General features: G+C 40.6%; 1 protein-coding gene across 1 annotated transcript in view; it reads left to right on the forward strand.

Annotated features, from left to right (window-relative positions):
• Nr1h4 (nuclear receptor subfamily 1 group H member 4) overlaps positions 1–16,614 on the forward strand; it is a 62,687-nt gene that overhangs the window by 15,262 nt on the left and 30,811 nt on the right. Inside the window, exon 2 of the mRNA XM_052165351.1 lies at positions 1,875–2,243. Coding sequence (XP_052021311.1) covers positions 1,875–2,243 — 369 coding nt within the window. The remainder of the gene's footprint in view (positions 1–1,874; positions 2,244–16,614) is intronic.

Below are 16,614 nucleotides of genomic sequence, written 5' to 3' on the forward strand. Positions count from 1 at the left end.
TCAGTTAGTCACCAGCAGAACCCTTTATCTAGAAGTTTCCATCTCCAGCTTGAGGTGTGAACATTGGGTATCAACAACTTATTTGCTTAAAGTCCCACTGCTCAGGAAAGATACCACTGGAATTGTCCTTTAGGGTTGTCTGACAGCGTGTTAAAGAATCAGATGCATTTACACACTGTCTTATCTTTTATCTATGTCTCTTTTCTTTTACATTTTGTATAGTTTAGCCATTTTGTATTCCTAAGAGCATAGCTTATGTTTCCAAACATAGAAACCTTTTCACAACCTGCTAGTTTTTATTACCTAGAGATCTTCTATCTAAACATCTTACTTAGTAATGATGGTTTTAGGAATAATTATACTCCCAATTTTAATGTCATTTATGAGTTTTGGGCTCTTCTGTATCAAATTTAACAAAGTGCTTCCATGACTTTTCTCACCTAACCCTTACAGCAACTCAGTTGTTATTGGTAGGCATTATTATTCCCTTTATATGAAGAGATAAGTACAGGTGTGAAGAAAACTCCCATCTGCCCCGGGAGAGTAAGTAACAGACCATGGGTTTGAATCCAGGAAGACTAATGCTGCTAGGTAGTGCATTCTTCTATTCAAAAACTCCCTTCTGTGTCACAATAAGTAAAGTAACATGTCTGTGACAAAAACCTCAAACAGTAAACATCTTGTGTAGTTTCTTACCCCTGCATGTTTAAAGATCATGAAGAAAGTTGCCTTACCTACAACACACAAACATACACACACTCACACTCACTTATATACACTCTCACTATCACACACACTCACAAACACAGAGACACACACTCACATACACATACTCATACTCACATTCACTCACACACACACTCATACACAGACACTCATACACTCACTCTCACACACTCACACACCCTCACTCACAGACACAAACACACATACACACACTCACACACACACTCTCACTCTCACACACACAAAATATTTTATATTCATTAATATGCATACTTTTCTACAGTTCACTTTTTTAAAATAATAGCTGCATGAGGTAAAACCCCTCCCTTATCATCATTATCCTTATTCTTGCACACTGGAATAATATCTGTGTACAAATACTGCAATTCTTTTCAACCATACTCCTACAGATGAGTGTGTTTCCAGTTTCTGCCTCTTACAAGGTGTCGAAAATGAATGTCTTCATTTGTACGAAAACTCCTTTCATGGAGAATTAAATACATATTTATATTTCCCTGACACTGAAAAACTTAATGCTAATGAGTAGAGTTTTGAGTGCTGAAGGATACTAACAAATTTCCCTCTAAGAGTGTTTTTTCCCTAAGAGTGTCTATCATTAAACTTAAAAATCTTTATAATCTGAGTATAAAAATGAGTATGTTATAGATTTAATTTAAGCTTATTTATTTTTTTGAAGGGAAACATTTTGTAGATTTGTAAAACAGTTTCTAAAAAACTATTTGTTTATGATGTTTATCCTTTTTCCATAGGGTGTTGCGTATTCTCTTAGTTTCAAGAGCTCATTACATATTGCAACATATCATTCATCAATCCTCCATGTTATACATTTGTCCCTAAGGTTATGATTTATCATTTACATGTTTTATTTCTATCTATATATGTAACTCCCCCACATACATGTCTATATGCATGTATTTTAGCATATTTCAATATGTTAAATATATTTACAGATAAACATGTATTTTAAAAGTTAATTTTATAGTTAAATATATTTTGTAGTTTTAGCTTTTACATATGGTTCACAGTTTATACTGAAATAAGCTTTCACTTCAGTATTAGACCTGACATGTTGTTCTACTTTCTAGAATGATGACATTAATTCCAATATGGTTGATCTGTTGCTTCAGGTGTGCTAACAGAACACTCGACAGGTCCTCTGGGGCAGAATCTGGATTTGGAATCGTACTCCCCATACAACAATGTCCAGTTTCCTCAAGTTCAGCCACAGATTTCCTCCTCATCCTATTACTCCAACCTGGGTTTCTATCCCCAGCAACCGGAAGACTGGTACTCTCCAGGAATCTATGAACTCAGGCGAATGCCCGCTGAGACTGTGTATCAGGGAGAGACTGAGGTATCAGAGATGCCCGTGACAAAGAAGCCGCGGTTGGCTACCTCCTCGGTGGGCAGAATAAAAGGCGATGAGCTGTGTGTTGTCTGTGGAGACAGGGCCTCTGGGTACCACTACAATGCGCTCACCTGCGAGGGCTGCAAAGGTGAGACCTTCCGGTTTCCTTTCAATACAATTCTACTGACTTGACTGCTACAGTTTCTTGAACCTGGTTTCTAGGCAAGGAAATAACCGCATTTATAAATTATATGCCGTGTGTGTTTGTTGTTTGAACCGTCAGTGAAGCAATGGCCTCTTGGTTTTGGCGAGCGAATTCCGTGTTCTCCACAGCGGCAGTCCGAGCCACATCTTGGTTCGTTCCGAGCCCCATTTAGCCTGAGCTGGGGACAGATAGTGCACGTGAAGTTTCTCTTTGCTATTTTCTCATTATTCTTGGTAATTAGCTCCCATTTCTTGCTTTTTAATGGGATCATGGGCACACATAAACTCTGACGGTATTTAGTTCAAATGTCAGGACAAGATGGCCACAGAGATGATCCAGAGAGGTTCTTATTAGTTTTAAAAGAATATTATAAGATAAGATGTAATAATAAGTTTAATATGGGGCCAGTGAGATGGCTGCAGAGTTAAAAGGGCTTGCCAACAAGCCGGATGCCCTGATCCCTGGCACCCTCATGGTGTAAGGACTGCTGGAAGCTGTCCTCTGACCTTCATAGTTCATGACCTATGCACGCCCCCCCCCCAGTAAAATGAATGTAATGAGCATATATAAATAAAAATAAATTAACATGGGTAAAAGAGTAAAATAAATAGCATACAGGGAGCACTCAATGTGTCGCTTTTATTATTCCTGTTAAGAGTCTTTGGATCCAATTGTGTAGTGTCGTGTAGCGTGAAGTAGACGTGATATGACATCATTTGGCAGTTTCTAGGAGGTACTAGGATCCCAATCTGGGCCTATGGATTGAGAGTTTCTGGAACCAGATTCTAAGAATCTGTGATTTCATGAGCCCCTCATGCTAAAATTTTAAAAATCTGGGTATAAGTGATATCCAAGGTACCCAAGAGGGCTCACCTTGCTGAACAGTGTGGATAGAGACAGGGAAACTGAAGAGTTCTCTCTCTCTCTCTCTCTCTCTCTCACACACACACACACACACACACATACACACACTCTCTCTCTCTCTCTCTCTCTCTCTCTCTCTCCCAGAAGGGGCAGTTTCAATACAGAAAGACTGTATTAAAGAATTTCAGCACTAGGAAAGTTGAGAACCTCTGGTCTAGAGGGTGCTAAGGATCTGAACTCATGCCCTCATGCCTGCACAGTAAATACTTCATCTGCTGAGTGCCCAGCACCCCTAAGATTCAAAACACTTTTGAATTCTAAGACACATTCGATTCTCAGTGCTTTCCGTCAGAACCAGTGAATATGCACTATTTCAGTCAGTTTACCGGCAGAACCCTTTATCTAGAAGTTTCCATCTCCGGCTTGGGATGTGAACCTTTATCCATACGTAAAAATGACTGGCAATCTAGCTAGAAAAACCCAAATTCTGGTCTAGGTTGTGCTTCCTGCCTGAAGAGAAAGAAATAGAAAAAAAAGCACTCCTAGTCTTCTTTAGAAGTCTGTATCAACGGAAGCAGAGGCAGAGAGAGTGTGAGAGACAGAGGAGATGGAGGTCACCAAGAAAACAAAGCCCTCTAGATCAACACGCGCAAAGCTCACAGGAGCTCACAGAGACTGGAACCGCAGCACGGGCCCTGCACAGGTCTGCACCAGGTCCTTTGCGCATATATTATGGCTTCCAATTCAGTGATTTTATGGGATTCCTGAGTAGGTCTCTTGTGACTTGGACTCTTTTCCTTCTTTTTGTTTGTTTAGTCCAATTCCAATGTTTAGGGTTTTTTTTGTCTTAACTGATTATATTTTATTTTATTGCATCTTACATGTTTTCTTTCTTTTATTTATTTATTTTATAGTATAGAATAGAGTTTATTCAGGGCATGGGGAAGGGAGTTAAGGGGGTAGTAGAGGCAGAGAAAGGCAGAGAGAAGGAGAGAGTAGAGAAGAAGAGGCCGGCCATGACCACGTGGAGAGAGGGGGAACGGAAGGGGGAAGGGAAGAGCCCAGGAGGGCAAGAGAGACGATGAGAGAGTAAGAGAGGCAAGATGCCTGCCAGACAGAAAGGGAGTGGATCCAAATGGAGGGGAGGTGGGGGGGGGACTGGGAACTGAGAAGAGCAGAGGGAGGGGAGACAGTAATCAAGATATATAAGGTGAGGGGGAGGAGCTGTTTTCAATAAAAGGAAACAAAAAAGAAAAGAGAGAGGAGTATGCATATTCTATCAGAAGGAAGCTGTGGCGAGGCCAGTGCTAAGAGCCCTGGGAAGTATCTGCTACACTTCCTCAGCAAGGTTCATTCATTTTCATACTGTATGCCTATTTTGTAGACAAGCAAACTGAAACCCAGGCCAGTAATGAACCCACTCAGGGCTCCAGAGCTGATAAGGGAAGGGGTGGGATCCAGCTTCAAAGTTGTGGCTTCTAACTCCAGCGCCACACTTTGTAGGAGTGACCTCCGGGCTGAGCTGCTAGACATTATTTGCCTAGTAACTGACCATTGTACTCCTGTTTGCTCACAGATAACACTGACGACCCAAATGGCCCAAGGAAGAAAGCCAAAAGCTTCATTTAGATATTGAGGTATCAGTGTTGTCTCGGGCTACGGATCAAACTCCCGAAGTCAGAACTCTGGAACAGTTCACCTCAACATGTTATAAGTAAACATGGGTTTAAAAAAAAAAAAGCCCTAAGAATTCTACTCCATGCCAGAGTGACTTCAGGGAATCTAGAGGGCCAGGGAAACTCCCTAGGAGCACTCACCTAAAAGGGGAGCACTCACCTAAAAGAGGAGCACTCAGCTAAAAGAGGAGCACTCACCTAAAAGAGGAGTACTCACCTAAGAAAGGAGCACTCCCCCAAAAGACACTAAGGAAAGAAAAGACAAGATGGTAGGCAGAAGCTAACTCAGAGGCAGGGAGCCTCTAGGAAAACCCAGAACTGCAGGTAGTAAGGCACACATGAAGTAGTCAGAGGGGGCCTGATCTTGTGAGACTAATGCAGGAAGCAGGATCAGGATACAGGTACATTTTAAAGAGCAGAGTAAAACAGAGGGGTTTTTTTTTTTTCTCTTGATTTTGATTTGAGACTTTGCCCGCCCCCCCCCCCCCATGCCACCAGCAAACGGCAAGGATATAAGGGGCAGAAGATGGAGCCAAAGGGCTCATCTGCAAAGGGTCAGACTGCAGATGAGGTGGGTTTGTCAGACGTGGTAGACTCATCACTGTAGAAGTCTCTGTTGCAACTACTCCACTCTGCAGACGTATGTAGTAGACATGTAAAGAATGACCATGGCCTCATTCTCCTGAACTTTATTTAATTCAAACACAGACAGGCAAATGAATACCAAGTTATACTCTGTAGCCTGCTAGCACCCATTCTCAACCAAAGATGAAGCTGGTAGCAGGATTTCTAGCATAGTGCGAGCATTGAACACCCAACCTATACACTGTGCGGGCAAGAAACGGAGCCACCTTTGTCTAATTGGATATAATTCAACCTTAGGCCCCTGAGCTTCATTTCATTTGATTCCAGATCAGTCCTCTCACTCATGCCAGAGGTCCTCTGAGCTGTGGTCAGATACCAGGTTTGACTCAACGTTGTGGAGTGACTGGGTGGCTTTGTGGTAGGGTTGATCCTCAGTATTCTTGAACTAAGTCTGTTGGGGTGGTGTTCTGGCTGCTCTCCAGTCACCAATAAGAAAAGCTCTGTAGCAGCATCCTGTGGTACTGAGTGCATTCCTTCTCCACCTCTGACTCCATCTGTGCATTTCTTTTGGGTCAGGGGTGGATGCCTTCTATTGCTCCAAGGTTGTGCTGGAATATCCAGGTATACCAAGAAACCATAAAACTGTTGATCTGCTCCAGGCCAGGCTCGGAGTAGGGAACCCTAAGCATACAGGAATCTCTCTGTTATAGGATTGCAGATGACAGAGAGTTTCTGTCAACTGGCAACCCGCATCTAGGATTCAGTCTGGAAATGGGGACATGGGAGAAAAAGAATTGATGGACCTCTCAAGGTACCAGCATGCCTCAGTCATTTCTCTTTAATTGCCACCATAATATCGTTGGGTCCAAGAGTAGCTATGTTCCTTAATTGTCATATAGTGTTTGGGATTTGGGAGTCTGGGCTTTGGTGACTAGAAAGTCAATAATAGTTTGCCTTTTGTAGTTACGTGTGCCCATGAGAAAACAAGGAAGACCTGACCTTGCTTAATGAGAAGGGAAAGGTTTGTAAGGAAATGAGAGCCTCACAGAATAGTATTCAATGGAGTCCAACAAAGACCTGTTCAGGGAAGGTCTCAGCCAACCCTGTCTCCATAACCTGCAACTCTTGGCATCCAGTCTCCCCAGATGGAACAATTATTTCACACTATAACGTTCTTCATAGAGACTGTGGGCTTTGCAGTGTGCTAGGCTCTCTATGGTTTTTGTAATAGTATCAAGTTACCCAAGATGGCAGCAGGAACCCAATGAAATGAAGCCAAAACTAACATTTCAAACAGAATGGAACAAACGCAGGAACTGTCAAGGGAGCCATCCTAGGTTCTGTGCTAGTCTCGAGGGGCATGCTTAGAGCTGTGCCGCAAGGCTGGTCAGCTGGAGCTACTGCTAAACAGCCACAGTGTTTGAGACGGAGGTGGCAGAAGGCACCATAATAACTATTTGCCATAGAAATGTAGCACATTAGCTACCATTCGGGAAGTTGCCTTTGCTAAAATTAATGGCTCCAGAGCCATACCTTGTCTGTTGAATCCACACACATAGATGCCCTGTATCTGTTTTGTCAACACTCTTACCTGGAAATTAACTCTGTTGCCTTGACACAATTCCATGACCCTGTTCCACAGTTGAAATAAGAATACAGCTCTAGCCCCCTCCCCCTTCATTGACTTCTAATGCTACCCCTATGGAAGAGCTTTACAAGGGAATCTGGGATACATGTTCAACATTCCTCCTTTGCAGAATAGACTTTCAGAATCACGAAAGGAGGATGCAGAGAACATCAAGTTTGCCAAATCTCAGTCTATCTAGCATTTTATTTCTATATGCCTTAACTCTGTAAAAGAGAAGTTATCTATACCCGTGGCTCTCAACCTTCCTAGCTGTAATCCTTTAATATAGCTCCTCATGTTGTGGTGGCCCCCAGCCATAAAATTATTTTTGTTGCTACCTCGTAACTGAGATTTTGCTATTGTTATGAATCAGAATGTAAATATCTGATATGCAAGATACCTGATTTTCTACCTCAAGAGGGTCAGGGTCGCCACAACCCACAGGTTGAGGATCACTGATCTATAGAGTCTTTGTGAGGGTCAAGTTAAATTATTGTATATAAAGCTTTTTTTTTGTTTGTTTGTTTTGGGATTGACTTACAGGCTGTGGGGGTCTGTGACACTTGAAACACAATGCCCTCCCCCTTCCAAATTCTGAAACTTGAGAAACAAACTAGAGATCAAACTGTGACTTCTTGCTTTTTTTTCTCCTTTTTCAGCTTCTGTCTCTAGTTCCTTAAGTAATATTCTCATTTATCTGAATGTCTTATTTGTCATAAATACAGCATTAGTGAGAAAAATTTCAGTTTTCAATATATATTTTTTAAGTAACCTCTGAATACAGATATAGAATGGGTGGATGGTGACTGGCATTTGTTTGGCCCTAGACTAAATGCAGACCTTTCTTTCTCTGGGAGCTATCAGTACCATTTATGTAATATCCACATCTGAATGAATTTTGATTCAGATATCGAATGTCAAAAGTCAGTCTGCAGCTGACTGGAAGTTCTAAATGGCTATGTTCCCTAATAGGTCAGCCCCTGCCCCATCGGCCTCAGTATCAGAGTTTACACATGTCACAGAGAGAATGGTAGCAGTCTTGAAAGGTACTGTTTGAGTTAATGGGTGACCCTATTGTCCTTTAGAATCTATTTTTATATAAGATCATGGACCAGCATTAGGTTTAGTTCTGAAGTTTAAAGAAAGCTTCAAAAAATATTGAAATGATCGCTACATGAAATGTGTTAGTTTCTGATAGACCCTTTGTTCCCTAATATTCATATATTGAGATCAAATGCATTGAGACCCTGGTTGAGATCAAGCACAATCTGGCTTATGAAATCTAGTAATGACTCCAATAACCTGAAAGATTAGATTGCCACAGAGCATGATGCAGTGTGGGGTCCCAAGGATTTCAAGGTGCAGGAAGCCTTTCATAGGAGAGAGACATCCTAGGTAGGTTACGACTCTGAAGGCAAACCAGTCAAATTCCAATCCCAGCAATTCTTTCTCTGGCTGTCCTAAGTTAACTCATGTCTCTGGCTGGCAGCCTGCTTGCAAAGGGGAGATGAGGCTGATGAGAAAGATAAGATGATTCTGGAGATAATGGTGTCCTTGAGGAGGGATAGATGATCAGGTAGATAACATACACCAGGTGATTGCTGGATGTTGGCACTGTTCTCGGGCTTGCTAAGTGCTAAATCATTTGGCCTTTGGCACAATGCTTTACTTAGGTATTTATAGACTGCCATGAAGGAACTCGAGATTCATACAGTGAGATCAAATATACTGAGACTCTCTTTGTATGTGAGGCAATTAACACACACCTGGCCAATGGTAAATACTCGGTATATGCTTGTTGCTAGCACCACTCCCAATACAGCATTGCTGTATTGAAAAACACAGATGCTGCATTTTAAAAATTCAGCTCTCTCATCGTCTTGCCTAAAGGGTCCACATGCATTAGCTGTTGTTACATTTTCATAATGAATTTTTATTTTATCGCTGTTTCTGCTTTGTTCATCTACCTGCCCCAACTGGCATCAAACTATCAAAACTGTCTTCAACTATCAACTTCAAACTATCAAAACATACTTCAAAACCATCTCTTCCTGGTGATTTGCTAACTAATTAATTAATTTATTTATTCATAAATCATTATTAAGTATTACCTTATATGTCATCCCCTCTTCTGACCTATAGAAGATGCAGTGATGAGCAAAACAGACAAAATATTTTTATAGTTACCCTTGTAAAGCAATAATAAAAAAAACCAATGTATCTAACTGATCTATGACAGAAACAACAACAAAAAGACAAACAACAGAGATTTTAAAAATCAATAAATAGTATCTGAAAAAACATACAAAAATATAAATGGTAAAAAATGCGATCTCAAATAAACATGTTGGAAATATAGCTTTTAAACATAAGAAATGCCCAAGGATATAAATAATACATAAATAGTTATTGAGAGAAACTTCCCAAAGCTTGAACTGTTAAAGGAGAACAGCTACTGATACATATACAAGAATAAAACCAAGCAGCAGTTCAGAGGGAAAGGGTTAAACGCCCTTGAGAGTAAGTTCATTTGTAGGCTACCCAGGGTGGAGTTTTGCTTATAGAAGCCCAGACCACCTGAGGGGTGCTGAGGTCAGGCTGCAGCTTCTATGAATTTGTCTATATGAGCATCTAATTGGCTCTTAAGGACATGCTGAGCCAGGCTTTATCACAGCATGATCCCTGCCCTCCTGTTCTCAGCAGACACCAGTAGGGAAGATGATGTCAGTGGAATTATACTTTTCCTTTTTTTAGACTCCATCACCCATTAATAAGCATGCGGCCCAGGTGATTCCAACACCAAATGAAGTTAAGGGAGAATTGTTGGGAAATGGCCTCTGTCCCAGCTCACTTCTGCTCCAGGTGTGCTCTGCAGAGACTCCCGGCCATGACCACACACTTCTCTAGTTTCTAGGTCTTTGGTTTGGTTTTTCATTTGGATAGTTGAAACATCTTCCCTCTGTTCAACCTACAAGGAAAGGTAGAGGAGGGCCAGATGAGAACTATCCTGGGGGAATATTCCCACCCAGCTTTTGCAATGTGAAGGAGTCTGGGGGTGACTAGTTCCTCTTCTAGTCTCTCCAAGAGACTCTGTCAGCCTCTCAAAGCCTTTAGCCTGTTGATTATCTGAAAAGCGGTGCTTTCTACACATACATTTGTTTTCTTTGTGGTTCTGGGAATATGCACATGATATAAAAATGCTCTACTTATATGCTACCAGCCTGAAAAGCAATATTTTGTGACTTCAGAGGTGCTGGACATATGCTTACCCTGAACCTGGTTGCACATTTTCATCTTCCATTGCCCACCATCCGCTATGGCCGTAGATGTGTCTATAGAAGCATGCAGCTCTTGTGTGGTCTCTGAAGTCCAGAGAGCTCTATTCATTATTACCAATGCTATTCATGGATGCTGCTTTTCTAGAAAGTTAGGACAGACAAGTTCACCTAGGCTAAGTTACAGTTGCCAGTCGGTCTTGATGAGCTAACAGTTGCCAACCTGGGCTTTATCCTTAGCAGAGAAAGCTGAGAGGCCCTGAAGAATGTTATATTTCCTGTTGGATTAGAGTCAAGGTATTCTGAAGCAAGCTCAAATTTAGCTAAAATGATAAAAAGCTTGGTCCAAATAATATCAAACAAAATTTGTTTCATAATCTGCCCAGTGAAGTAATCTTCCTATAACAGTGTTGAAAATGCAATGCCAGAGAAAAACAAATAAAAGCCAATTCTAACCAGTCTAAATTAAAATAAAAGAAAGAAAACTGTGAGGCTGGAGAGATGGTTCAGCATGTGAGGACCTGTGGCATCTATATTAAAAGCCAGAGAAGAAGAAGAAGAAGAAGAAGAAGAAGAAGAAGAAGAAGAAGAAGAAGAAGAAGAAGAAGAAGAAGAAGAAGAAGAAGAAGAAAGAAGAAGAGGAAGAGGAAGAAGAAGAGGAAGAAGAAGAGGAAGAAGAGGAAGAAGAAGAAGGAGGAGGAGGAGAAGAGAAGGAGGAGGAGGAGGAGGAGGAGGACAATGACAACAATGACTACAATGACGACGGAAGGTAGATCCCAAGAGCCATCTGGTCAACCAGACTAGATGAAATGATAAGCTTCTCCATCTCAAGGAATAAGACAGAGAGTGATGGGGAAATACACCCTGAAAATCCCTTTCTGGTTCCAACCTTTGCAGGAGTGTCAACAGGCATGCACACCCTCCCCTCAGATGCCTATGTGAACAAGGGAAAAATGAGATGGTGCCATATAATTTTCTTGTAGTGTTTTTGTATATTTTCTGGTATTAAGGTACTGCTCATAGAAAGGCTAGATAGCATTCCTCCTGCCTTCTGGAAAAGAGAATAGACAGATAGTATTTCATCTTTAGATGGTTGATAGATTTAGCCAGTGAAATCACACTTGGCCTGGTAGGTTCTGTTTGGGGAGACTATTTATTAACTCAGGTTCTTTTATGGGACAGGCCTGCTTTGTTGATCAGTTCCTCCCAAGTAAGCATTCTTCAAGGGACTGCATTGAAGTCATCAAATTTGTGAGCTTATAGTTCTTGATAATCTGTAAGATTCTTTATTCCCTTGTTTTCCTTTTAATGGGTTTATACTGATGGGGCCCATTTCACCTGTGATATTCATAATTTGTATCTTTTTTAACCAGTTAGCCTCTTTAGAGATTTATTAATCTTATTTTAGGAATCATCCTTTAGTCTCATTGATTTTTTTATATTGTTTTCCTATTTTAAGTTATACTGATTTCTGCTCTGATTTTTTTTAAATGTCTTTTCTTTTGCCTTCTTTATAATTATTTTCCTCTTCCTTGCTAGCTTCTTGAAGGCAAAGTTTAGGTCACTGAGCTTTAGGGGTTAACATTAGAAAGTGCATTTTGACATTGTTGATTATCCTCCAAAATGTTGATTTTGCTGTATGCCACCAATCTTGATAGCTAACAGTTAGTCTATTAGAATTGGTTTTTTTTTTTAATTTGGTTTTTTTTTTTTTTTTTTTTTTTGGTCTGGCATTGTGTTTTCAACTCTGTTCTATAAAGATTACTTCACTGCATAGATTCCGAGATTAATTTGTATAAAAACCAATTCATTTCCAATTAGCTCTTTAATCAACCACCTCTGTATAGATTTACCTTATGTGTAACTTTTCAAAGGCTTTGTGCATGCTCCACAGAGAGTCTTCTGCCGAGCTATATATTTCTTTATTTTAGATTTACCTTAGGTGTAACTTATGCTACACAGGCAGTCTACTGCTGTGCTATATCCCCAGTCACCAATGGGGTTTGCCTCTTCTCTAGGGATTCTTCATGGATTCTGGATCATCACTCACAGAACCTGTGAAATTTACTGCATCCCAAAGCTCTGGGGAAGTTCTCCACACCTCTTCCCAGCTAAGCTGCTTCTGCTCCTCCCAATTCTAAAAACAGTCACCAATCTTTTATATTTTTTGATGATCCAGAATACCCTTTTCAATGAGAGGTTAAAAAAAAAATGAAAGCCCTGGGCAAGACTTATATTTATGTAGAGGGAGAGAGGACTTTAGCTTTTGTTGAATTAAGTGGGCATAGGATGATGACAATCTTCTTGGGACAGATAGAAAAGGAAAAATGAATAGGAGCAGGAACTAGCACATATACATAATGTGAAATTTTGGTTAATTTTCATAACTCAACATTTTGGTTAATTTTTTTAAAAGATGTATTTATTATTATATGTAAGTACACTGTAGCTGTCTTCAGACACACCAGAAGAGGGCATCAGATCTCATTACAGATGGTTGTGAGCCACCATGTGGTTGCTGGGATTTGAACTCAGGACCTCTGGAAGAGCAGTCCGTGCTCTTAACTGCCAAGCCACCTCTCCAGGCCCCATTTGATTAATTTTAACATTACTAAAATGACTGAAGAGAGACTCGTAGACTCAGCCTGTGTATGGAAGCCGATCTTTGTTACAGGCTGGGTTTTTCCATGCAGTATTGAGATTTGGGGACACTAATGTCTTGAGAGGACATTTTGGGGATACAAACTCCTTATTCTTTTTGAAGGCCCGTGAAGGTAGTGGTTGAAAGCCGAGTCTGAACAGAACCTACAAGAATTCAAATATATCATGATCTACAATTTATTACCTGTAGGACCTTGATCCTATAACTCAAGTTCATTTTCCATGGGAGAGAAAGAATAATTGCATCTACCTCACTGGATAAGGATACGCAAAGTGTTTCGGAACAGTGTGTCTGACTGAAAATAAATGCTGTGTAAAGTTCTCTCTCTGTAGGCCATGTTCTATACAAAGAACTCTGAGTTTTATGTTTGTTGCTGTTTTAAAAACCCAGCGATCCTTAAACATGTAAAACGCCAAGTGATAGTTTATGGAGTTCATCCATGCTAACCACCAATGTCCAATGTGACATACATGCATGCATGTTCAAATTACAAGACCCATGAAAATACCATCCCCAAGTTGTTCTACAAGCAGGGAGATTCCCTTCCTCCAACTTGGCAAGGACAGTCCCATCCCCACCCCACCCCCAACTCATCTTTTATTATCTGGAAGGCTCTGATCCTCTGTGAATTTCCTATCAATTCATTTTCAAATGACTCTTCTGATATGAGCATTGTTGAATATGCGCAGGATAGAGGCACAGTGTGTGTGTATGTGTGTGTGTGTGTGTGTGTGTGTGTGTGGTTAGATTTGCATAAGTATCAATACAGTCTATGTGCCCACATTTAAACGATGTAGTGATAATATTGTGCTGCTTTCCTAGAGTGAAAGCTAATTAATTCAGCTATTGATATGATAATGATTTCCTTTTCAGTTTAATACCAGAGGTAAAAAGAAAAAAAATAAAATAAAGAAAACCTGCAGTATTGTTCTGTGCACCCTTTCTTTGATTCTTCTTAGAATAAGGAGTTTCATTCTGTTAACTATTGAGCTGTCTCTCCATATCTATGACAGTTCTAAAGGGAGTCATTCCTAGGCGGAGCTGAACACTCATGGGAAGACTGAGTCACTCGAGCTAAGAGGTTCATTGAGTTCAGGGTTTGGCATTGAAAAAAAAATTTGGTTTTACTCACTAAAAATGCACACTTTGGTATTTGCACTCTCGATACCAATGCTAATCTGAAGGTGCTAGAGTGTTGATGTTTTAAAGATTTTATTGGGTTACATTTGACAGTTAGGAAAGTGTTACGATCTTCCCTACTGAAATTCACATGAGCTGTCAAATTGACAAGGAGTCTATGGCTAAGTTAACTTTGACATATCCACCTTTCCCCACAGCCCCTGTTTTCATATTTAGCTAGTTACCCAAGGCTAGACTGTCCTTCTCTTTTTAGCTCTCTCCCAGCCTGCCGACCTCTAACCTTTCAGCTGTGTTATGGTCTCCTGTCTTCTGTCTTCAATTTCTAGTTCCACTCTTCCCCACCTTGTTCTGTCCCAGGATTTTCTCTGCCTGCAGGCTAGATCAGACCTTTTATTGCCAAATTCTTTAGGGATCCCTCCTTTTCTAAATAGCAAAGATTCCTCTGGGTGGCCTTCAAGGGTATTTAACACTACTTTCTTACTTTAAGCTCCTAGCTACCTCTCACTAATATTTCCAAGCTCTACGCTGCTACCAAATGGGTCATCTATTTTTCCTAGGAACTTCTATGACACTGTGTCTTGCTCATCTGCAGAAGTTCTCTCCTCCTGCATGGTACATGTTACAAAAATTATTCTGCAAGCCTGCATTCAAATTTTTCATAAAGCCTCTTTGATTTCTCTACTCGGAATTACTTCTTAGGCATTGGGAAATCCTTATATTAGGGTTATTTTATTGTAATAATTTTTTAATGATAGCTTGATAATTTTTCATAGTTCTCATCATCAATATGCAACTTTGCACATCTGCAGTATTATTGTTCTCCCTCTAACACATTCTGCAACAGCACATAGAATGCCTCAAAATTTCTTCCATACTTCAATCATGTATTACATAGTTAGCTGTCAGCCTGTCTTGTATTCTGCTCTGAATTTACTTCTTCATATTCCCAAGCTGAGAGTTCTGAAGACAGGCATGCCTTAGCCATCTCGATAGCTGGAACATCAGAGAATACAGTTAATGTTAAGCTGTTCTCGAATCTGTGTCAGGGGTGGGGGGAAGTTGGGAGGCAACTACAGCAGAGCTATTGGGGGTGTTCTTGATTTCAAGTTGTCCTAAAATCAAGGCCAAAATATTTAAGTCTCTGTATTATTCTCCTTTCCTTTATAGTGTAGGGGGAGAGAATAATGGATATTACGATTAAGTAGCTAAGTGGTGGCAAAGTGGTTCGAGCAATAGAATGTAAGTAATAAGTTTAAGTAATAAATGCTGTTTCCCAACATCTGTTAAAATATAAAACATGTCTTGAACAAGAGTAAGTCATCATGAAGTGGTAAGTCCTTTCCAAGGACTTCAAACATGGAGACCACAGTGTAAAGGATACAGAGTCGTTCTGTTGCCCAAAGGCAACTTAGGATAAGAAAGAGCTTATTTCAACTTATGCTTCTAGGTCACAGTCCACTGTGGAGTGAAGTCACTGGCAGGTCTGCTTTCTGTTTCCTGCAGTATTGCCTCCAGCTGAGAACTCATTTACACTCGGAAGTAGTACAACAGAAACCAAGCTGGCTGCAAGAACACTGCTTGATGACTCGCTGTGCTCAGGACAATGTTTAGCTAGCTTCCTTGTAGCCCAAGACCATCTGTTTAGGGAATGATGCCACCCATGGTGGACTGGGTCCTCCTACATCCACTAACATTTAAGATCACTTCATAGACATGCCCACAGACCACAGACTGAAAGTAGCCCAGTGAAGGAAAGGGAAGAGCCCACAACCCAAGAGATGAAGTGTCAACTTTGAAAACTTGCCACATACACCCAGTTTATGAAAACAAAATGGTGCCCCTTCATCCACAGTGGCTACCTCTCAAGATAGAGTTTGGAGGTCTCAAACTGTGAATCATATACACAGCTATACAGACATGAATTAGGCACAGGAAAATTATGAGCAATAATCAATGGCAAAATAGAAAATTTTGAATGTTGCTGTAGAGTTTGGTGCACACATGAGATCTCTCAAATGCCACTGGGTGTGTAATCAGTACCACGTGGATTTGCTGGCTGACGGGATCATTCTCATCCTGGGTGCGGCTGCAAGAAAAAAAAAACACAAATAAATATAAAACTAAACCCCATTCATTGCACTACTCAGAAACATGTCATTTCAAATTTTATGACGGGCTTACTTCTGGAATTTTCCATTAGCATCTTTGAGCCATGGTTTATAGCGTGTCATCAAGACCTCAGAAACTGAAATTGTAAGTGTGTAAAGTTCTGTACCAAATAAGTACGAGTTTCTCTGTGACTCCTCTTGCACTCCCGATACATGTCCTTGCTTACTGCCACACCAACCCTGGAAATATTGAAATCTGTGGTTAACTAGTTGGAAAACAAGTCGATGAGGGGCTTGAAGGGAGGAAGAGTCACATTTCCTTCCTGGCTTTAGGCAGCTTATCTGAACTGTCTGCAGCTGGACTGTTCTTCTCTGGG

Source organism: Apodemus sylvaticus, chromosome 20, assembly GCF_947179515.1.
Source record: "Apodemus sylvaticus chromosome 20, mApoSyl1.1, whole genome shotgun sequence".
In the NCBI taxonomy this organism is placed as follows: Eukaryota; Metazoa; Chordata; class Mammalia; order Rodentia; family Muridae; genus Apodemus; species Apodemus sylvaticus.